The sequence below is a fragment of the Ictidomys tridecemlineatus genome, chromosome 3, assembly GCF_052094955.1.
Source record: "Ictidomys tridecemlineatus isolate mIctTri1 chromosome 3, mIctTri1.hap1, whole genome shotgun sequence".
Taxonomy (NCBI): Eukaryota; Metazoa; Chordata; class Mammalia; order Rodentia; family Sciuridae; genus Ictidomys; species Ictidomys tridecemlineatus.
In genome coordinates, this window is record NC_135479.1 from 204,309,152 (window position 1) to 204,333,658 (window position 24,507).

General features: G+C 44.7%; 1 protein-coding gene across 5 annotated transcripts in view; it reads right to left on the minus strand.

The window, feature by feature from the left end:
- The window catches only part of Tiam1 (TIAM Rac1 associated GEF 1), a 359,774-nt gene that overhangs the window by 40,373 nt on the left and 294,894 nt on the right, over window positions 1-24,507 (minus strand). For all 5 annotated transcript variants that reach the window (XM_078044523.1, XM_078044519.1, XM_078044520.1 and 2 more), the window contains 3 exons: window positions 19,275-19,361; window positions 13,509-13,733; window positions 615-718 (listed from right to left, as the gene is read on the minus strand). In XM_078044523.1, the coding sequence (XP_077900649.1) occupies window positions 615-718; window positions 13,509-13,733; window positions 19,275-19,361 (416 nt within the window). The remainder of the gene's footprint in view (window positions 1-614; window positions 719-13,508; window positions 13,734-19,274; window positions 19,362-24,507) is intronic.

The window sequence follows — 24,507 nt, forward strand, 5'->3', positions numbered from 1 at the left end:
TAAAAAGAAGAATTATGGAAACAACCACATACATTGCTTTATGGCGGCGGGGCGGAGGGCGGTGGTGCTTTGTGCATAAGTAACATGGGTTTTACTTCTTGCAAGTATCAGAAGAAAAGCTCTTTCTCACAGAACTCAACCAAAGAATAAACTATTTAATTTTTGTTAAAAAAAAAAAAAAGTTTGTTTCTTTTCAATGTAAAGATGTTTCAGCTTTAACAAGAGATAAATGCAGATCATTCAACTGGAGCTCAATACAGGAACCCAAGTAGCAGGACAGTAGAGCTGGCTCAGTCACACACATGGGAGATGCTGTTGCATCCTACCTAGATGAAGCTGTAGGAAGGAACCTGGATGAAGTGGCAGCGTCACCCAGGAGCTCTGGCAGTGGCAGAAATTAAAGAAAAAGGCCTTCATTTCATACAAGTGATTTCTGCCCTACGTCCCTAAGGCTGTCATTTGGATTTCACATCCTGCTATTTAGCAACCTCTCGGAAGCAGAAACACTTTGTCCCGTGGAGAGGCCACTGAACCACCCACAGCGGCAGAGGTGGTGTGTCAGCTGTGACTCTCTGGTGGTTCGAAACACGGACGTGCAAATGAAAACCTCTCACCTTGCTGCTGTGATCAGTCTCATCAGAGGATTCCAGGTCTGGCCCTTCAGTCTCTTCCGGCGCGGTCTCGGCACTACTGCCCTGCTCGCTGCAGAGGCCGTGCCCTGTCGGGGGAAATCAGAAGACAACATGGGTCAACATGGATGGCCACTGCTGACAGCCACTCCTGTGTGCCGGCCAAGGGAGCCAAGCTCCCGAGGGGGCACTGTTAGATGTTCAAGTACAAGCCACGATCTTGGCTCAATAAGTGGTAGGTCAGTAACTGCTACTGTTATTTCATATTACACCTGTATGATTCATACTGTGTGTTTGATAATACAGAATAGTGGCTACAGAGTGACTATCTGTGCCCCTCCCATCTCATGTTGAAGCCTCAACCTCCAATGCCACTGTGATGGTCCTTGGAGGTGGGGAAGAAATGAAGTTCAGATTAGATCGCGAGGGATGGAGTCCCCACGATGGGGTTGGGGTTAGTCCTTATGGAGAGGAAAATGGACTGGCCCTGATCCACACCCAGGGACTCCCCAGCCTATAAAACTGTGAGGAATGAATGACTTGTTTGGCCACTCAGTCTGTGGTGTTACAAAGAGCCTGAGCTAAGACAATAACATCATTTATAAGACTATGTATTGATGCTATCTTAAATTGATTTTGAATCAATAAATTGATAGATTGATTCATTATTTGCTAAAATAATCAAATAAACCATACCAAAAACGACTGTGTTACACCCATTACCTGAGAGGCCCTACACTGCCTGTTTCTGCCAAGTCTGAAAAATTGTAAACTTCTTATGACACCCACTCTCTCACCATCTTCTGTGTAAAAGTGCAGGAGATTTTGTTCCTTTCCTATTTCTTGAGTTTCTACTGTACTGTTGCTACAGTGGGAAGAGAATATAAGTCACTGTCCTCTGAAGGCTTCTCAAATGTACAGAGTCTCTCGATTCCCCGGGGGACCATGTTAAATGCAGGTTATTCAAAACCTGTGGGTTGGGGCCTTAGATTTCGCATTTCTTCCAAGCTCTGGATGATACTAATCAAGACCACAGGTCCATGGGCACACCTGGAGTAGAGGGACGAACATTCGAACACCTTCTCTAGTGGAATCTGAAAACACAGTGACCTGAGGACCACTATCTTAGCACATCAGAGGCACTGGATCAGGGACCAAAGCACTCTCACGATAGTCAGGCAAGACAGAAGGAAGGAGAGGAAATGGGAGTGGAGGAGCCTCCTCTGATGCTCTGGATGACAGCTTCCCTCTGTCTGTGGTGTGGCTGTGGTCTGACCATCCCCTCCATCCTCCCTCCATCCCCCCTCCGCTTGGCAAATGCTCATGTGTTAGATAATTCCCAGGGGGGCAGAGTTGATGTCGCAGAACCTTTAAGACATAAGGCCCATTGCAAGGTGATGAGGTCACTGCCCAAGGAAGGGATTGATGCTCGTCTTTAGGAGTGAGTGAGTTCTTGCAAGAGCAAGTTGTTATAAGAAGAGCAAGACTGGTCCCTGGATCTCTCTGGCTTCCTGTCTCACTATATCATCTCTTCATATGCATGCCATTGCAAAGCCATCTGCCATGAAGTCCTCATCAGAGGCTGAAGAGATGGGGCTGCCTGGTCTTGAACTTTCAGCCTCCAAAACTGTGAGCTAAATAAACCTCTTTATTAAGTACAAAGCCTTAGGCATTTTGTTATAGTAACAGAAAACAGACTAATAGGGTATGCAAAGTGGCTGCCTTACTCCAATGACACCATTAGAGTCATAGTTGTGTGGCGTCATTTCTGTTAAGATTCCAAGCTGGCCAAGAAAGTTAGGGAGGTAGTGGACCTCCAAGCAAACCTTCACCAAATCTATCTCTTGTGGGCACCTCCCGCTTCCCTGAAATGAAGCACCAATTACAGCATGCACCTTCTGTGGTTAAGGAGGTTTCTATTTCCCTGCTTGTTGCTCTGTGCTTGGGTTTTCTGGCATGTCTTTTCACTATACTCAATCTACAACAAGGAGGTAGGGCCAAGAAACAGGATCAGGATCAGCTAATGTGGCAGACATCACCCATGTCACGCCATCCCCTCCATCAGAAACAAAAGTGATAGAATACTTTATATAGGAGCAATGACCTGCATGCTGGGACCAGAAAGAAGATGGGCAGGTTGTTCCTCGATGTGGAAGAGCTGACAAGCTCATTTAGGGACAGTGTTAACAGAGCTCAGCTCTCTAATGGCAGGAGCGTGCCAGGCTGCTCAGGGGATGGGCCCCTCATCTCACTGTAGTCTGCAGAAGAGTTCCTAGACTGTGTAGCCAACTGCTGTGACTCTACAGACCCCTGTTGCTTAACACTATGCCAGCGGTGCAGCGAATGCTCATCAATTTGTGAGAAAAAAAGGTTTTTATTTTAGTAATATTATGGGCCAGGCATCCTGAAAAGCAAATAAAACCTACTTCTGCAAAGTATTTGGAAATGTCAAATGAGAGATAACAAATACGCTTTTACGTCTCAGAAGTTCTGATAGATCCACCAAGCCCAAGCGCTAGAGCAATATTTTCCAGAGGAGATGGGAACGTGTTGGCGTCATCAGTGAAACTTCTTTTAGGAAAAACTGTGTACTTGGCAGGTGCACCTGGCACTAGGATCCCTGGCTTCTGGTCACCAGACACCATTAGGATTCCCAATCAGAGTTCAGTGACACATGCACCCGTGTACTTTGCAACAGAAGCATCCCTTGGCTAAAGCCCTAAAACCCTGGAGCCTTGGATTTTTAACTTCACGCATGAGACAGAAAACAGGTCTCAGGTCAATGCTGCCTGGGGAGTTAGAACTTAATCTTCCAGATCCACGGGGTACCCTTGAAGGGTGCTACAATTGGATCTTGAACCCTACCCCAAAGGCCCATACATTGCAGGTACTACTGGGGGATGATAAAACTCCATCTTTGAGAGGCGCGCTCCAGCGAGAGATCTTCAGGTCACTGGCTGTGTGCCCTGGAAGGGGACTGTAGGGTCCTAGTCCCTCCTTCTTCCTCTCCTTTGCTTCCTGGCCAAGAGGTGGGTGGTTCTGCTCCATCACGTCATGGAGAGTGGAGCCTTGATGTGCCGCTTCTTCACAGGCCCTAAAGGCACGGGGCCAATCGATCATGGATGGACACCTTAAAACTGGGAGCAAAAATAAGTCTTTCTTCATGAGTTGGTTGTGTCATGGATGAATCACAGCGATGGAAAGCTAAGGCGTTATACCCCTCACTCTGAAAAGATGTCAAATGAAAGCAGGACGGACAGAAGGAAAAGACAAAGAAGCTTCTCCAACTCTGCTTATACTCTGGGTAAGAGATGGGGGAGCGGGGCAGGTTTCTTCCCTGAGATATAACCACAGGCCTGGCCTCGGGAGTATTCAGGGCTCAAATTTACATGATGTGCCGCATCTTGGAACCCCAAGATGAAAAACCCCCTTAAAGTCCTTCTGGGTTTGCATTCCAAGGGCAAGTGGCAGAAGCAAAGACCAGTCAACTCTGGAAGGCTCCTCTCTCCATGATGTCATCATAGAGAAAGGCTGATCAAGCAGAAGCCTTAACCCAGTGTGACCAAACACAAGAGGAACAGTCCCTGTGAGCCAGACGGAGGCGCAGACACAAAGAACACCGGAAGCAAGACCCCAAGGATGACACCACGGGTATCAGATGCAGGATGTCACATAAGTAGGCCGAAATCATTAAAAAGCAACAAGAGGTGCTTTCAAAGGAGAAAAGGGTAAATTAAGCATTTCTAGAAACAGGAGCTGTTGCTACTGGAATCAGTGGATAAGAATATAAATTGAAGAAAAGACAGAAGACTGGGAGATCTCTGAAGGCATTTCTTTACTGCAGGGACTGTCACAGCTCTCCTCGTAGGACTGCAATTCCAGCTAAAACGCTATTCACAGGGGCTGGGCGGGTAGCTCAGCAGCAGAGTGCTGGCTCCTATGGGCAAGGTCACGGGCCCAGTCCCTTGCACACACACTCCCAAAAACAAATAACCAGACTACTCAAGAAAGGACTATAATAAGGACTTTGGAGAAACAAAGAGTGAGAGAGAATACAACAGACCGAACTCACTAAAACCAATTCTCTAAAAGATGTGTTTTAGGAAGACTAAAATTAAAAAAAATTATATAATCCTGGAAAAAAATAGTAAACAAGCTGAAAAGGTAAAAAGAGGATAAAGACAGGAGTGAATCCTAGAACACAATAAGACTCCGGCCTCTCAAAAAGGCTTTTGGGGGTGAGAAAAAAATAAATAAAAAGATGCAGCCAGGACGATGGTCAGAAGTGGTTATATTTAAAGCACTTCATGGTGATTTTATGCTTCAGGAGGGAAGTAGAAAGGCTAGCTTTGGTTTCTGCTAGATTAATAACCATGCACAAATGCTAAGAGCAACCATAAAAGAGTAGAAGCAGATCATATAAATTGAAAAGTGAAATTTAAAAATGCAACCGGGAAGAGGGCAAGAAATGGAAGGATATATACGCAGGGCAAATAGAATCAAAAAAAGATCATAGATAGAAGTCCAAACGCACAGATCTTTTAAGTAATTGTAGAACACACTAAACCTAATTCTTCAGCTTCACTGACATGCACAACAACCAAAAAACAAAGCTCTTTATGTTCAGTTCCACTTCTTGCATGTAACATGAAGCTTTGCTCCAGCTTCACGTTACATGCAAGAAGTGGAACTGAACATAAAGAGAAGATTAAAAGGATGGGAAAACGTATTAGGCAAATGTAAAGAAAGTTCTGTACATGCCAGATCCAAGATTGAGTGACACTAAAGAGGATGTAAACACAGAAAATTTTATGCTTGACCCATGAATGTAGTTCAAGCCCTATTCCCAAAGATGATGAATACACATTTTTCCAAGGATTTACAACTTTAATATAAACAGTTCATCTAGGATGGCACAAAATCAAGTCTTAACCAATACCAAGGAGTCTCTATTCATGTAGACCAGCCCAGGGGCATTTTTCCTAAAATTAAACTTTTTACAAAAGAACAAAAGACCAAAAATACCAAAGACAGTTTTAGAGAAGAAAAGCAAGATTGGGTATTTTTCCTACCAGATATCAACACACAGTCACAGTAACGTGACATGACGCAGGGGAGAGTAGCCTGACAGAACAGAGAGCACAGGATCAGCCCCACCCACATGTGAAAGTGTGACAGAGAGCAGGCACACCACTGCAGATCCCTGGGAAAGGAGTGGAACATTTGATAAAGGTTGCTAGCACAAAAGATCACCTGCACAATCCAAACTCACACAATGCACGAAAATCAGGGTCAAGTAGGTATAAACCAGAAGGTAAGTAGTGCAAGCTGCTAATCTTGGAGGTGAAAGTACATGGGGCAAATGTAGTTAACAACAATGTATTATATATTTCAAAACAGCTAGAAGAGAGAAAATGATGAATGTTTGAGGCATTAGATTTGTTACTTACCCTGATTTGAGTATCATACAAGGAAAACACATATCAGAACATCATCCTGACTCCACATCACGTACAACCACAAGAATGGCAAGTTATACTCCACATCATGTGTGATATGCCAAAATGCATTCTACTGTCATTTATAACTAAAAGAACAAATTCTAAAAAATCATACTGCACCCCATAAAAATGTACCCTATAAAGATTAATGTGTCAATTAAAACAAAAAAGGAAAATATAGAAGATGATGCTCGTTACCTCAAAGGAGAGGATTACCTCAACAAGGTATAAAAAATACAAATCATGCAAGATCAAATATCATATCTGGCCACAGTTGAAAACTTTTGCTTGTCAAAAGGGACTTCCAATGCACAAGAAGTTTATTTTTGATTCATAGCAAAATATTAACATCTAAAGTATAATCAATAAATCAATAACTAGGTATATCTGATTCTAAAGAACATATTCTTTATTTTACCTATCATGGCATGCTTTTTAGACTTGATTAAAGATAAATGGGAAAGAAAGAGCTAGGGTGGAGGAGTCCCTGGCAGATAGTTTGGGAAGACGACAGGATTGATAGCTCTCACACCTTTCAGCTAGACCCTCCTGTCTATTTCCCTACTCCATGAATTTGTCATGACTTGGGACTCACTCTGACCCTCAGACTGTAATGATGTAATGATGTGTGAATACCTAGCCAGGACTTGAACTGGCTTTGCACATCCTCATGTTGCCCGCCAGACAAGCTTCCCCCTGAAGATGAGAGACCTCTAGGAGAAGAGGACCAGCTGACCATCTCCCAACATATGAGCAAGGTGAACTTGAGCCTCCCCTCCCCAGGCAAACCACCAGGTGACAGAGCCATGTTAGTGGCTCCGGGTGAGGCCAGCAGAACAACCAAGCTGCAGAGACTGGCCCACATTGCTGAGCCAGACACAGGGCAAACACACACATTGGGCATGTTTGTCTCACAGCAGTGGATTGCCACTAAAGAAAGCTGAGGAGGGACACCAGCAAGATGGAATGGAGAATTCAAGCGGGAGAGGGCATGATCTCCCTCCCACACATCGGGGCCTTCTCGGATACCCCAGCTCACGAGGCTTCTACAGACACACTGTTGAGTGTTTCTGGAAACTTCACACAAGCAGTTCTGCAACTTTCCACTCCTGCTTCCCCTTGGCTCCCAGAGACTGGCTCAGGCAACCGGCACTGAAGGGATGACGTTCTCCTGGACACTCCTGCCCATACTCACCAGGACACCCCACACTGCACAGCTCTGCTAACAGTCAGAGAGGAGCGAGCTGGAAGCAGGGCTCAAATGGGGTCGATGAAGCGGCCAGAGCAGGGGACCTGCCTGTCTCTACAGCAATACTGAGCTCCTGGCCAGGCACACGGGTGCCCACAGGAGAGGGGACAGGACAGGGCAAGATCCATGGAGGTAAGGATGAACAGGAGGCCAGCAGCCTAAGAGAATACACAGGCCCAGAGCAGGGCTGCAGGACAGGACTTACTGGCCATCTCAAAAACTGCTATTAAAAAAAAATTCTGGTTGGAACGGAGAAGATAATTTCTTTGCTTTTTAAACAACTTCCACATTACGTTTCTGTGGTTGAAAAGCCCTTGCAACTGGCACACCCCACACACCATTTGCAGGATAGACAATGCTAGGATTCAGGGCGGTACAAACGCATCCATGTAAATTTACACTGAGATTTACCTTTCATTGATTTGGATTAGACACAGTGACACAGCTTCATTTAAGGTCATGCAGGACTTAAATTTAACAGAGAAAGAAAAAATTCTTCACCTGACATGAGCAATGTGCATTAAGCAGATTCCCTGATTCCAATACCTCCAGAGAGGAATCAATTTTTGAAAGACCTTATTAACATCTGAGATTGTTTTTTGTTTGTTTGTTTTTTGTTTTTTCCCCTTGGGTATCAAGGATTGAACTCAAGGGCACTCAACCACTAAGTCACATCCCAGCCCTATTTTGTATTTTGTTTTGAGACAGGATCTCACTGAGTTGTGTAGCACCTCGCTTTTGCCGAGGATGGCTTTGGACTCAGAATCCTCTCACCTCAGCCTCCAGAGCCAATGGGATTACAGGCACGTGGCACGGCACTAGCCTAATATCTGAGTTTAAATTTCAGTAGGAAAAACAATTTATGGGATTGGTGGGAAGGAGCAAGGGAAGATTAGACACAGGTTGGGATCAACTGTTAGGCTCTGCTTTCATTTTGCTTTCCAGGTGGTTAAATGATAATGAAACAGTAAGAATTATACACAAGCACTCATCATTCATAACCTCAGCACCAACAGTCACCCACCTTAACAAAGCTAAAAAACAAAATTGTTACCAAGCAAAACTATTATATAAATTAAATAAAGTTAAATATACTCTATGGGGGGGAAAAGGAGGGGGTGATATCACAACATAAAGTGGGTAGACAACTTAATCACAAATATCACAAAATTTCAGTGTCTTTGTTTCCAACAGAGAGAAATTTTAAAATGTATTAGAACTGTAGATTTAGGCCTCACTGTCAGCTTGTTGTGAAAGTCATTTGTAAGGGACAGTCACAATCTTTAAAAACCTAAGAATGGAAACTCTCTGAAACAACACTTTTTCCCCCACACACAGGATTTGATGGGCGCCATCAATCAAAGCTCATTGGAAATCAAAATTAGGCATTTGGATTCCTCTCATCCCAGCAGGGCCCACAGAAGAAGGCCATGTGCTAAGTGACAAAAAGCAGGGCACACAAACAATTGACAAGACACACATGGCTCTGAATTTTATCGACAAACAAACAGGGGGCCATGTGCTGCCTGGTATCTGTGAGGCTTCAGAGAATCCAAACGCTAGACCATATTTGTTTGCAGAAAGATAAATCTGTTTAGTTCCTCTTTCCTCGCAGACCCTCCCTGCTGCCTGCTTGTCTTCAACAGTCTCCATGGAACATCAGACTAAAATAGAACCTGTGTTTCACAGGTACGGAACAGAAGCGTGCACAGCCCAGGCTCATTGAGTGCTGACCACGCCTGGCGCTAGCAATTTCTCACTGCGACTCAAGGTGCCTTGGACTTCCATGGCAATCACAGAAGCCTTTCCTGTTAAACAAACGCTGCTTAATCTGCTCCCCGCAGGAGGGACATCTGTACTCCTGCACACCACCAGCTTCCACCCAGCATCAGACAGATGTGCTCATCAAAGGGTCCGACTCTCAAGTCCAAGGCTGGCCCTAATTGTCTCTAAGTACTGTGGGCCTGCAGTTAGCCTCAGACACTCTGCTTTCTCCAGCTCAAATGCAGTAATAACCATCTTTAAAATAAGAAGCAACTTCAATTCACAGAGCCCTGGTGCTTTTATTGTAATACCGGGAGCTAGTCACTGAGATAAACCTGCCTGTCACAAATGGTCAGGTGGAATTCTAGGGCAAGTACATCACAGCAACATTCACTACAAAAATGAAAGAAATGTCAGCCCTGGAGGCAGAACCCAAAATGAGACCGAGAAGCAGACGCTTGAAACCTTGGGAAGATACCACCTTGGGATGCCACCTGATCTATGATTCATGTAATTTGCATAAAAGATGAGTATTTGCATAATTACTGATGCAAATTATCTTTGTTTAAATGGTGAATTTTATGATCTACACCACAGTTCCCACATTTGGGGGAAAAAGTAGGTATTCAGAATAAGCATTTACTTTTTCTTCTTCCCTAGTTAGAAAAAGGGGTGGGGAGAGGGTGCCAGAAAAGGACATTTGTGTTTCAATTCTCTCAATAAGTTCTTTATAAAACTTTTCAAACAATTACTTTCGATCTATACTTGCTTCCCTAAGTTGATGTTCACTGACTTACTTCCCCCACTGGATGATACAGGTATCCCGTCCAATAAACCGGGCCAGTGGTTCTCAGCTGGCGGAGATTTCACCATACACCACTGAAGTCTTGCTGAGACTACTTTCATCACAGAACAACAATCACCACCAAAAATCTGGCTCGACATGTTAATAGTGCTAGATGAGATCAGAATAAATCACAGGAGAACACGCGAGGGGTTTCTGGAAACCTCACACAAACATCAGCTCGCAACTTCCGACTCCGGCTTCCCCTTCACTACAAGGGCTTTTCTAGAATAACAGCCACTGAAGGAACTGTCTTTTTGTCCTGGACACCCTACCAATATGTACATAAACAAGTGCTTTTAAAAAAAAAAAAGAGAGAAAGAGAGAGATGAAAGCATCCCAGTGAGACTTCAACCAGAAGTAACTGGACGGCAAGAGGCCAAGGACAGGAAACCAGGTCCCGGAGAACAAGTAGGGTAGACTGTCCAAGACAGAATCCCTTTCTTTCCACATGGGAAAGTATAAGCGAGCTGTGATTCATGAACTTAATTTTTATCAGAAAAAAAATCAGCTGTTGAAGATGGAAATGAAGGAGAAGGTAGGTAGTAAGGACATCAAAAATTGTCCATCTTTGTTTACAGGCCAGCCCATGATCTTGCTCCCCCCAGAGACTGGCTGGATACAAGCGTTTATTGAGTTCTTACAGGTGTTATTTCAAACATCTGAGTAACTCACTTAGTCTTCACATCAACCTGGTGAGAGGGCTAATGTCATCATCTCTATTGTGTAAGTGAGGGATTAAATAGGACTGTTTAGGGGCATGACGGGAACATGGAAATGAACGCAGTCCCCAGAAATCTGGATCCTGAGCCCACTTTTAGCCACCAGGCTGTCATGCTTCCATATAGAAGCTTCTATGTGAGAAAGAGGTCCAGAAATAACCCAACCTTGAAAAGGAACCACATATTTCCATCAGGATTCTCAGGGGAGGGGAGGATCTGGCTTATGAGATGGCAAGAGCCGGCAGGAGCAGCTTCCAGCAGACCCTCTCTGGCCACAGCTCACTGGACCACAGGGTCCCCAACACGCTCACTATGACCACCTGAGGATGGTCCCTGCATCAAACCTCAAACCTGCCACTCAGAATGGTTCTTATTTTTAGTTACTTTTCTAAATTTAGACCAAGGTTGCCCACCAGCCGGCCCATTGTATAAATTATCTCGGTTGTTTTCTACGTTGACTGCAGCTGTGTGTGGATACCGCTTTATCTCTGCCTCATTATGGAGCAATCTTATGGGTTATTTTATCCTGTTTACTCGCTTCCCCTTTTATCTTTCACCATTACATGGGGACTAGGAAGTGGAAGCACCCAGAAGGTGGACAGGCAGAGACGCAGGCAGGAACCCGAGTTCCACGTTATGGACATTCCATTGTCATACAACAAAGGAATGAATAAATCTCCCAAAGGTGATTCTAAAATTGCAGCTTTAATGTGTTTTAAACAAAGGTGAGTTCAGTGGATTTAGTTTGGAACCTCCACGGCGAACTGGTCTGCAGGACACAACAGGCAGTGAGACGGGAAGGCCAGCTGCTGACTGTAAATCATCATGTAGAAGGCAGAACAGCCACTGTGTGCAGATCCCACCAGATATTTATAAAACACATAAATATATATGCATTTTTAATTATTAAAATTGGAAATACATATGTAGACATATATATGTATGTGTGTGTATGCATATCAACAGTGATTTTTTTAAAAAATATTTTTTTAGTTGTAAGATGGACACAATGCCTTTATTTTATTTTATTTATTTATGATTTTATGTGGTGCTAGGATAGGACCCAGTGCTTCATGCATGCTAGGCAAGCACTCTACCACTGAGCTACAACCCCAGTCCCAACAGTGATTTCTTTAAAGAAAGACTGTAAGTAATTTCAGGCATACTTTACGCCAGTGTTTGGCAAACTTATCCACACAGGGCCAGATAGTATTCTGGACTTTGCAAACTGTAATTTCTTGTCAAAACTTCTCAACTCTCATTGTAATGGGAGAACACAGAAAGGTGTAAATGAGTAGGTGAGACTGTGTCCTAGTGAAAGGTTATTGAAAAAACATGCAGCGGGACTGGTTTTGGTCTGTGGATTGTAGTTTGGTAATCCTAATTTTATATCTATAATATAGGAAGGGCTCAAATAGGGGAAAAAACATAAAACCAAAAGACAATTTAGCACACACTGTTGCTTGGTGTTATGCATGTCCAAGCTTAAAAAAAATCCTTTAAATAATGTGATCTAACATAATACTGAAGTCAGAGAGAAACAAGGGTCTGTGAGTGGAATTTTTAAGGGATCGATGCTGCCATCTTGTGGTCACATCAAAGAATAACCTTCAAGGTCTCAATTCCCTTTCTTTTAGGGTACATGACTCACCGGAGCCAATTTTTAAAAATGAGACTGGTACATGAGTCCCACAATTATACATGAACCAAGGAGGTCAATAGTAACCAAATGAAATGCAATCAATTTTCTGCAGCTGCAACAAGTTGAATTCTTCCAGGAAGCCACTGAAGGAAAGAATGAGAAGCTTGTAGGGTTTCTTAGCTGGCCAAGCTTCATATATGGTAATTTTAAAAACAACAATGGCAGACAAAATGCCCAATTCAGATGCTACAACTCAGATGTGAAAACTAAAAATGACCTTTTAAATAATTCCCAAAATGCAACTTCCAAAATCCAGACCCCAGAACCCAGTCATGGACAATTAAACAAAACGGTCTACCCTGTCCATTTGGTTACTCACTGGCCCACCTCTCGCTGAACAGAAATGGGTCGCCTATGTGCAAAGAGCAGGGAAGACGAAGACAAGAACATAAAGTCACTCCCAGGAAACAAGCACAGAAGAGACACAGAAAGCAAGCACAGTATCATAAGGTCAGACCCTTCAGGGAAGAGGCATTTGCAGGATCACGGGAGCCCAGGGGAGGCAGCGAACTCTGTGGGGTTCCAGGAAGACTTCCAAGGGCAGGTAGCGTTCAAGCTGCTTCCATTAGGATGAGCGCAAGGTTGCCAGAGTGAGGGAGAGGGAAAGGAAGAGCAGCAGATGGGGAAGGGCAGGGGGTTCCGCTAACGGGCCCAAGTTCAGACTCCAGGTTGGAAGAGCCGGAGAGTCAGAGACCGAGGAGCTCTGAACACATTTCCACTGTGGTCATTTCGAGCCTCTCATAAGCCCAACTACAGGACTGGGATAGGACTCAGAGTCTCAGCATCTTGTGTGATTCCCAGCGGGGTGTCTCCTTATCTCTATCCATAGTCAACTTTTCTCCAAAATAGCAAACACATTATAAAGCTTTCTATGGAGGACGGCTAGATTTGAAGAAAGACAGTTAATCCATGACAAGAACACACTCCTTGGCCCTTTGAAACTTCCACAGGAAGCACAGGGTCGGTAATCAGCCCATCTCACATGTTTTGTTCTGCCTGCAAGACAGAGGAAGTCCACTGACATATGCATGCTGCGTGGCAAACCTCCCAGGACTTGGCTGAACGGCCATCCGGGGGGCCCCCAGCCCTGTGCCTACCTGGGTTGCTGGTGAGGAAGGCCAGGGGGCTCTCGCCCAGGTCCACGGGGCCGTCCACTCGGTGGGGCGGACTTTCCAGCAGCTCCACTCCTCCCTCCAGCTCAGGGTAGGTCCTCACCAGAAGGCCCAGGGAGGGCTGCGAGAGGAAATCTTTGAGCATAGAGGAGTTGAGGGTACCAGCGACACGATTATTGATCTCGAGAATTTCATCTCCCGCCTTCAGGCCTGCCAACGCAAGGTGGAAATTTTTAATGTCACATGCAGAAATCAGAACACAACAGCTTACAAGTTCAGCCAGAAAGGGCACACACCAAGCTCTCCAGCGTGGGGGCCTCAGCTCCTGGTGCTGAGCTACAACGCTCCAAAATGATGATGGGACTGGAAGGTTCTGGAAATGGGACTGGAAGGTTCTGGACATGGGCAGGTTCAGGACATGCCTGTCCGGACCTCAACACATCACCTAAACAAACTCACTCCTTATTCAATTGATGTGATCTAAGCATTTGCCAATCTCTCTTCACAAATGCAGATTCTGGCTATCTTCCAATGATTCTGTGCTGCAATCAGGACTTTTGGGGCCTATTCATATCTACTGACCATTTCTATAAAACCAAAACCTCGATCCTCAGAATCACATAAAAATAAAATCTGTCTTATTCCAAATACATTTAAAGACAACAGTGTACAGATTCAAATGCAATACTTGGTCCCCTCCCTTTCTAATGACATGGGACCTTGGGGTGACTATCTTTCAGGAAGTCCCCAGAGTTCTGCTGCTACTTTTGCAAAGCATTATGGGGGAGGGGCCCAAGGGAACAGCCCAGAACAAGCCCAACCTGGAAGAACAAGAAGTTGTGACTAATTCTGGGGCAGTTCAAACCGGTAAGGAAGGAACATTCCAGCAGCTGGAGCAAGGGAGAGGCTAGGGAAGAACTGGGAAGGAAAGAGTAAGCTCTCAGCTAAGAAGGGAAAAGGAGTCGCATTCCTTATTTTATATGCTAATGTGTAAAAACACAGTTGGAGAAAGGGGTGAAGAAAGAGCAAAGACAAATGAACTGCAAAAGGGAGAAGTGACCCAGCCCCTCAGGCATCTGGGATCCCACCTCTGGATTCCAAAGAAAAATGATGCTACAGTGAGGTTCTCAATTCCCCATTTGACTGAGTCACCCACCCTGGCTATCCTTACTCGGGTTTCCAAAACATGTGAAATCTATTTGCTACCACAAAACACTCCAAGAAACAGTACTGGTGGAGAGGGAATGGACAAGAAATAAGAAAGTTTTTCTCCAAATCAGAGGCAAAATTCTGTGAAGCTAATTTCATTATTAAGTAAAAGACTGGGGCATCCCAACATTCAGATCAAAAATACAAAAATTTCTATTTGTGAAAAGCAAGGTTTGGGGGTGTTTTTTCTTACAACAACCCAAGTACTTATAGTTAGATATTAAAGGAACTTACTTACTATAAGAACAAAAAGACTTAAAAAAATCAAAACCATGGATGAGGTTTTTCAAAAAGAAATTCCAGGTCCACATGAACAACAGAACATGACTGTGTGGTCGGTTGAATGGGGACCCCACAAAATATGCCACACCCCAGAACCTGTGAACATGGTCTTCTTTGGAAAAGGTGTCTTTGAAGCTGTCATTAAGTTAAGGAACCTGAGAAAATGTGATCCTGGGTTACCTGATCCTAAGTACAGTGACAAATGTTCTTGTAAGGATACTCGGAAGGCCCAGAAAGAAGAGGAGGAGGCATATGAAGAAGGAGACAGAGTATGGAATGATTCATCCACAAGGCAAGGGAGATCTGGGGCCACCAGAAACCAGACAAGACAAGAGAACAGGAGAGGATTCTCTACAAGAACCTTCCAATGGCTTCCTCTACTTCAGACTTCTGGCTTTTTCCAGAACTGTGAGAAAGTACATTTCCGTTGTTGAAGCCCTGGGTTTGTTGTGCTTGGTGATGACAACCGTAGGAACACAATACAGATATGAATGAGCAGGAGGTAACCCCCAATACTGAGGACCAACAAAGCACCCCCAGCATCCCTCCACCACTGCCTCCCCAGGGGATGGCTCTGTGACTACTGATAATGCCATCGAATCTCTTCCAGTTTTCATCTGTAAGAGGGAAAGTGGGTTAAACGAGGGTAGATGAAGTCATCCATGTAAAACTCCATGGAACCGAGTCAACAGACATGAGCTCTTGCCGCAGTTTTCTGGCTGAGCACAATTCAGGAGCCACTTGTCAAAAGAAACTAACTTTATTTTTAGAACCACACACACAAAACAAAACAGCTCCTCAGGAAAAACCCTCAGAGCCCAACTGCCACCACTGGCTTCCCACAAGCCTCTCACTCCAACACCAGCCTCTCCACCTCCCACAATCCTCCTGCTCTTGAGGCCGATTGGCTGGGTCGCATGGGCGGAGCCAAAGAAGTCCCCCAATGAGCAGCTCCATGGTCTGAAAGGGCAGGAAAACAGCCCAATGAGCATCACCGCAGAGGAGCCAATGAGCTAGATGTTGCTGGGGCCACTGTGAGCCAATCATCAGCCGGCAGCTGGAAGTTTGCTGGCAGCTGGAAGTTTCCTGGGGCCCCTTTGGCTATGGCTCTCAACAAGCTCTTGCTGTTAATATTTGGTAGAAGAAACGCACAAACTTTTCTTTCTAGGGCAGGATTGTGGCTCAGTGGTAGAGTGTGAGGCATGGGGTTCAATCCTCAGCACCACATTAAAAAAATAGATAAAATAAAGGTATCATGCCCATCTAGAACTAAAACTATTTTTTAAAGAAACAAAACAAACAACAACAAAACACTTTTCTTTCTAACAAAGAATTGCAGCCTGCTCAGAAATAATCCCAACCCACCATGGAGACAGTGACTGACATGGGAAAACTTTGGAAGTATCAGGCTGTCTAGAGTAATAGGGCACATGGCTTTCTTGATGGCTCTGTCCTATGTGCCATCAGGAAAAACTTAGATGACATCAACTGACCCTCAGGTGACTCGAAGAGTAGAATGACAGCCCCCAACAAACACGCCACAGTGAATAAGTGCAAAATACCATACTTGGGTACAAAACGTCAATTCTACAAGCAGAGCCACCAGGAGCTCCGCCAAGAACAGCACGTGCGTGAAGGCGAGCAGGTGGGGGTGGAATCCAGGGTTGCCGACATCTAGCCGACGGCCCAGTGTAAAGTAAAGGAAGACAAACTGAACCTGAATTAATGCAAAAGGAACATTCAGCTCCCATTAAGCCACATCCCACTGGACTCTCCCTGGATGCATCAAGGTCATTTTAACAGGGACACTGAGACCCTGACAGTGTCCAAAGAGCAATGACCAGAGTTGGATTCCACACTCTCATCAGTGGTTCAAGGATCTGAAAGTGTTGCATCTGGCAAGAACATAACAGATATCAAAGGCTGGCTACAGAGAAGAGGAGACTCGAATAAACAGGAGCGAAGGCTGAAGGAGGAGAATCAAGTGTCACCCACAGGAGGATGCATGGCCCCAGCAAGTCCCCCATTACCAGAAGCAGTGCAGGGAGGGGACTGGGTCTTCACATCAGGCTGGATCTAACAAAACACACCCCAAGATCCTCTTGATACTGCCGTCCACACACGGGTCTCCACACATGGGTGTCCACACGTGGGGTGTCTGGCAGTGTGTGGCTCAAGAGGACAACGCTCCTCTACTCTCACATCTGCAGAGAACAGAACTACGTGGGGGAAGAGGGTTGGAGCTGACAACCGTCTGTTTTCATCAAACACCAGGGTTTTGAACTAACACAGGATGTGACTGAAACCGGCACAGCAGATCCCCCACCCCCGGCCACGCCACCCAGCACACTCATTGTGCTAAAAATGATAAAGATCAGGCTTTGGGGTTTGAAAGGGAATAAACCCTGTCATCATCTCTGCACTTGGCTGAGACACAGCTCAGTGTCTGTATCCAATTCCGGCCTCCAGGCTCCCTATGGCCTAGAAAGGGCTGAAGGAAAAAGAAGGAAAGTCCTCTTCTATGACAGACAGCGGGTAAATACTTCTGCCTTTATTTCCCACTTGGCCAGTCATGGCCACTTCTAGGCCTAGCAGGTCTGTGGGTTGTGCATCTCCAAGTTCTTGGCACAGGGCAAATCAACCTGCACAGGGAGCTCGCATGCCACGACCCAGAACTACGCTAAACCAGAACGTGGAAGGAGGAGGAAAGAGCCACACTCCTCCGCCCCTGGCCACGCTGTTCAGCCATCTTTAACAGAAGACTCACAGGTCCCCACCTGCAAACACGTGTATCCTAGCCAAGTTTACCAGTGACATTCAACATGGGCTTTATTTTACCACTGTTTTAACAAAACTAAAAATTCCACAGCCAAGAAGAAATAAGGACGGATCCCAAACCCTTACCTATGGTAAGCATAGTGGGTTGCATCGTGTCCCCTCAAAAATGTGTGTCCACCCAGAGGACGTAAATTGCAGAGATAGCTAAAATAATATAGTAATTATAATCATATTATATTGCAGATATGATTAATCTCACAATGATTGAGGGTGAGTGTTCCATTAAATGACGCTGTTGTTAGAAGGCCAGGTAAAGATGGGAAGGACATACAGAAAGGTCATGTGACTACTGAGACAAAATCTGATAACAGATACAAGCCAAGAATGGCTGGCAGCCACCAGCATCAGGAAGAGGCACGTGACAGATTCTTCCCCAAGACACAGAAGGAATCGATCCTGCCAATGTCTAGTTTAAGACTTCTCGCCTCCTGAACACAAGCGGAGAAGTTTGAAGCCACCCAGTTTGTGGTCATTTGTTATAGTGACCCTAGGAAGCAGTGAGTAAATACCATCATCCCTCGGGATCCTTGGGGGCTTGATTCCAGGGTTTTCCCTGGATATCAAAACTTGCAGATGCCCAAGAACCTTATGTAAGACGGCACATATTTGCCTAAAATCTACAACATCCTTTTGTAATACCTTGCTTGTAATACCTAATACAATGTGAATGCTGTGTAAATAGTTGTATTGTTTTGGGAAATAATGACAAGAAAAAAAAAGGGTCTGTATGTTTAGTACAAACTTACTTTTTAAAAAAATATTTTCAATCTGCAGTGGGTTGAATCTGCTGCTGCAGAACCCATGGATAGGGAAACTCAATAGTAATCTATGTTATAAAGATTCCCCAGGAGTAGAAAGAGGATGGAGATTCAGGATTCCAAGAGCAGTCCAAATGCCTATGAGTCCTTTGAGGGCAAACAGGGGAAAGGGAGGATGTCGCAGGAAAGAGTTCTGCGAGGTGAGGGCAAGAGGGCTGGATCGTGAATCCCTAGGTTCTCAACTTCTGAAAAGATTCTCCAGGAATGGAAGCAACGGAACGTATGCTTCACAAGACTTTACAGACTCAGGCAAGGGCCAGACAGCTCTGACCAGTGCAGAGAGGTTTCCCACAAGTTCCGCTCCAGCAGGAACCTCTGCAGATCTCCACAACCCCCTAGAGATGCAGAACCACCATTTATGGTTTGAATGGAACTTCCCACCAGCAACATAGAAATGGGCTCAGAATCAGATTTAAAACCCAAGAAGATGACATTTCTTGCACACCGGAGTTGGACTAAAAAAACATTCTTTGAAAGGGTTTACAATGTGCCAATGTTCAAACACACCTTACACAAAAATCCTCTGGACTCGTCTTTCTCATCCACCAACTGGAGAAACTCAAAAAGAACTGCAGAAAGACAGACAAGACACTCACAGACTTACCCTTCTTGGAAGCTAAACCAGTTTCCTTTACACTGTTCACATAGAGCCTTCGAACACCGTCTTCTTCCACGGAAGAAAGTGAAAACCCTGCAAAACACGAAGAACCAGGGCTCAGACCTTCTGCATGTTTAGCAAACAACAGGAAGTTCCTGCTGTGAACCAGGTGTGCTTAATGTTTTGGGTTATAGTTTGGAGCCAGAACCTTTCCCCCAACTCAGATTGGTTTACAAAGCAGAAAAAAAAAAATGTGTTTTGTGATCACTCTAAATGAAGTTGCTCCTTATAAAAGTAACTATCACCATTGCATCAATCTTCACATTACGTACCCAGCCACCCACTTGGAAGAAGCTATTTTGTTTTTCCTTGCTTTCTGGTACATGTCACCCATTTGCCTTTTCTAAATCCTAAGAAGATTACCTTACTTCACTAGTGTCCCCTGCACTGCACCCTAGGATATGTCACAAATGTCCCACCGTATGATGTGTTCATGCTGCCATATGGGCACTGCTTAACAAAATTCTGCAGCAAAGGATAAGTGGCCACTCACTTTACAAATTGAAACTGATGAATTGATTATATACTCCATTAATGATCATAAGATCATGAACTAATTAATCTTAGGCTTTTTTATTAAATCAGAAAAGAAGACAGAGTCAGACCCAGCATTCTCAGTCATTTCAGGGATTCAGGGTGCTCCCAGTCCTGTGGTTATTAGCTTGGGTCACCCTGTTTCTGGATGGCCTCTGACAAACTCTTCATGGGTGAACTGAATATCCAGCCAATAGCGACTTTCCTGGGGAAAAAGCCCCTTGGCAAATACTCCTAAAAGGGCCACAAGAATGAACCCAAGTGGAATAATTTCAACTCTGGGAAAAAAAAAATAATTCCAATTTATCAATCCCTGTCTAAATGCTGAGAGAGAAGACACAGTGGTTTAAAAAAAAAAAAAAAACAGACAAGCAAACAAGAAAAGAGAGTACTTCATTACAAGGCTGGGCACCAGGGACTCACTGAAGCTTTTCAGGTCATGTCCAGATGAACATATGGGTTTTTGTTTAGTTCACAGGACCAGGAACTGGACAGCCCATGTGGGCAAAGCTGCTCATGGCCCTGCCCACACCCCTGGGTACTGTAACTCCCTCAGACAGCAAATGGCAAAAAGCTGCCGGAGGACTTTCCAAAGTCTTCCTGTTATTCTATTTTGAATGCTATTTTTACAGAAACTTGTAATTTTCAGGTTTTCAAGATGCTTCAATGAAATAAAAATATTTTTTATACACAAACCACTGACATGACATCAGTGTTAACACAGGCATATTTATTTGCATTTCAGTAGTTTTTTTTTCCCTTTTATATATTATTACAGAGCAAAGGGATGGCAAGGCAAAGAATGAACAGGGTTCATCAAACGATAGGCAGCTCCTTTCTGAAAGACCTATTTCTATAAAATTCTGAGATCAACATTTTGTTTTTCCTAAAAACAATTGCATTCTGATGGGGTGTAGAGGGAGCAGCCTACTGGCAGGGAGAAATGCTGAGGGCCCGCTCTAAGTCACCACAGGCCAAAGTGTCAGAGATGGCTCAGGCATTTATCTGTATTACCACCTCTTTTCTTGGTCCACTTTTTAAATAAAGAAGTTAAAAACAAGGAGTGAGAGCAGGGAAGCCATCCAGTCTGAGGACTACAACTGACTGTGAAATTTTGAACCAGGTAATCAGATATAAACTAAGGATCTGAGAAGAGGATTGGACTTCTCAAGGTGACAGGGAACTCTCTGTGACCAAAAAGAGGGCACAAACTCCTTTCCAAAGACCACTCAAGGAAGCCCAAATTCACAAATGTGAACCGCACTCTGCTCTGCCCTGGACCTCACGCTGCAGGACACCTGTCTAGAGATCAGGCCAGAAAGGGTCTCCGTCACCATCCCCGGCAATGACAATTATGAAGAAAATAGTCAACACCCCACAACTGGTTTGTTCTGAGGTGTCTGAAGAACATAATGATCTTAACAGCTAAATGGCAGAAGTCAGATATGTTTTGCCCTTTTAAATAGACTAGCAAAACTGATTCTCAGCAAATGGGTCAAACACAGTCCAAAATGATCGCCAACAGGGGGCAGAAGGAGCTCATTCTATACACACCCAACCTATCCAACACCTGGAAGGTTGTCACTTGCAACAATGGGAAGGTGTCATGTGTGACAACCAGAGTAATGATCCTGGGTGGGAGTGGGGGGGATTAAAACCACGTGAGGAAACTAAGAGCAACTCCCATGATGAACAGCCTGATTCTTCATGCTGAAACTCATGGCCGAGGGAAAGTCAAACAAGAGACCCAACAGAGACTCCAAACTGGAGTCCAGGATACAGTTAACATCCACACCTCTGCCCTCAGGAGGACACGAGAGTCCAAATACAATTGGAGCATCCAGAGAAAAGGGATGCTAAGTGGCTGAACTGGGGCCTACCACCCTTGAGCGTCATGCTAGGTCTAAACATCAAGTAACCATCTTGATTGATTTCCACAGTACAGTCTGAGAGTGGAGAGGGGAGAGGGGAGAGGGGGGAGAGAGAGAGATTAACTCAGTGTTAACTCTCTAACTTTGTTCCATCAGTTGGACGGTTAGATCATATTTTCCTTCCTCAAGTGTTCTAAAATAGAAAGCAGCATCTGCCTTGTATTGTTAGATTTTATGTGTGTGTGTTGGTGTTGTGTGCTAGTAGCTTTTCCATACGCTGAACTCAGCATATAAAGGAAGCCACGCTTAAGTAGGTGTCGACATTGGATGCAAATGAGCTGACTTTGGACTCCTAAGGAGCTCTTGAGGCCAGAGGCCAGCAGGTCTCCTATGATTGCAACCAGGGTGCTCTTTAACCTGCTCGGCCACAGGCTTTTGGAAGAGTTTATCCCAACAGGAATGAGAACACTGGGAAGAACTGGCTCAGGCTGAGGTCATCAGCCATGCACAGCAGGGCTTTCCAAAGTGAAGTTCAGGAACTGGTGTCAACTGTTTGCTACTGGCAATAATGTAAGAACAAGACCAAGATTAAGCCCTGAGAACCCCTTACAGAACTGGACATTGCCACCACCTCCAAGTATGCTGCCTGGTGCTTTACAAAAGCAGTGGTAGTTATGAAAAATCGGAAGTTAAAACAAACACTTGCTTCTCTGCATCGGATGGTTCGAGAGGCACTGTTAATAATACTGTGTGGACTGCTGCCTGCTGCCCTATCACCCCCTCAAGATGGGAAGGGAAGTGGGTCCTGGGAGTAACTTGATTACTTTAATAAAATAAAAAAATTTAAGAATACCAAGTACAGTGGTCCCCCATCCACGGTTTCACTCCCCACAGTTTCAGTTTCCTGAGGCCAACTTTTATTTCAATATATGGTTATGGTTATAATTGTCCTATGTTATTGTGGCTATTGTTGTTAATTTCTTGATGTGCCTAATTTAGAAATGAAACTTCATCATAGGTATGTATGCAGAGGAAAAAACAATGTACAGGGCCTGGTACTGTCCATCCACAGTTCCAGGCATCTGTGCAACACCTTGTCACACGTCCCCCAAGGACAACTGGGGTGGGGTGCTACTCTGTTGTACTTTTATGCTCAACTCCTATTCCTCATTTCCCAAATCACTCAGTCTTAGAATAAGAATCCAAGGGCTTTGGAATTCAGCCTTCTGTAGCTCACCCTCACTCAACAGAAATCAAGTCAACAAAAGAGAAAAAGAACAATCATTGCGGAGCACCTGAGTTTGGAGGCCCAGACACTTGATCACACCAGGGCCACCAATTACAGCTTCAGTAACTGAGTCCACGCTGATGCATGAAGAGCCTTCCATAAACACTGATTCTTTGCCATCAAAATCATCCTGCAGGCCTTCTGAGTCTTTATTCTAAGGTCGGGCAGCAAGTTGTGTAAAGGTGTCATACAAGTGGCCAAGAATTCAAAATCAGCTCTTTTCACTAGGCCAAAACACTTTAATGAGCATTGTGAGAGCCGGATTAGCTGCCTTTAGCTGCAGAAGAAATATAATATCCTGCTGTTCAGGAAAGGGTTTGAAGACCTTCTCATACTAAAAAGCTTAACAATTTGATTCAGAGAGAAATCTTAAGTTTGCATATGCAACGGCCTTTATGTCACTTCCAAAGGAACTTTAATCTCCTTCAAGCACATAGTAGGCCTGCAATTTTCTGCACCCTTGTAGGCAGGTGTAGCTGTGTGATGTGCTCTTCCCACTGATTGCGAGTGAGCCCACACTTGCTTCACCATCTCCTCTCTTTCCCCTCTACAAAGCCACAATGTCCCAGGTGACAGCTGCTTAAGGCCTGGGTACTGGGGTGAGAATAACAACCCACACAGGATGCATGGTAAACGTGAGAAAGAAATTCCACTGTTTTGAGCCACTGGGATTTGGTGACTGCTTGTTACCTCAGCTAACCTCGTTGCTTCTGACTGATAACAGCACAGAACGGATTTCCCCACCTTCTTTACTCAAGCACCAACTTTGTTACTATTTAAAATACAGGAGCGTAAGACTAAGTAAAGAAGCCTAGTCTTAAACATATGGAAAGGATTACATATTTAACTGCACCAGAATGGAGAAAAACATTGACACAGTGGGCCTGACTGTGATTTCTTTGAAAGACCTGCTTACAAGTGTGGTCTTCAGCTGGCTTCTAGGAACTTGGATATGAAGAGAGTTCCCAACATCCTAACGTGACTCCTGGTACCCAAACTATTTGCAAAAACAATGTGATTTATGGTGAAGACCCATTCTCCTCCTGAGCGCCCAGAATTTTGTGGGCTGGGCAGTAGTTGCTTCCATGACAAGCCTCCCAAGAAAAGCTCTGGGCACTGAGTCTCTAAGGAATTTCCCTGGTAGGCAGCATTTCCAGTCGGTTGTCACAAGTCACCTGATGTGACTCCACTGGGGAGAACCGTGGAAGCTCGGGCTGGGTTCCCCAGACGTTGCACCTTTGCCGATTTGGCTTCGTGTCATTTCATGGCAATCATGGGTCAGACTATGTGCTGAGTCCTGGTCAGTCAGCAAACCTGGAGGTGGCTTGGGGACGGAGGACACAGTACCAAAATCAGTCCCTTCAACATTACATGTGGGAGAAAGGCAGACAGTGCTTCTGTTTGTGGGAGAGGGATGCGAATAGATACTTCTTTTATATGTAAAGTACCGTGTATTATTAAATAATCCATTCTCATGATATCCCTG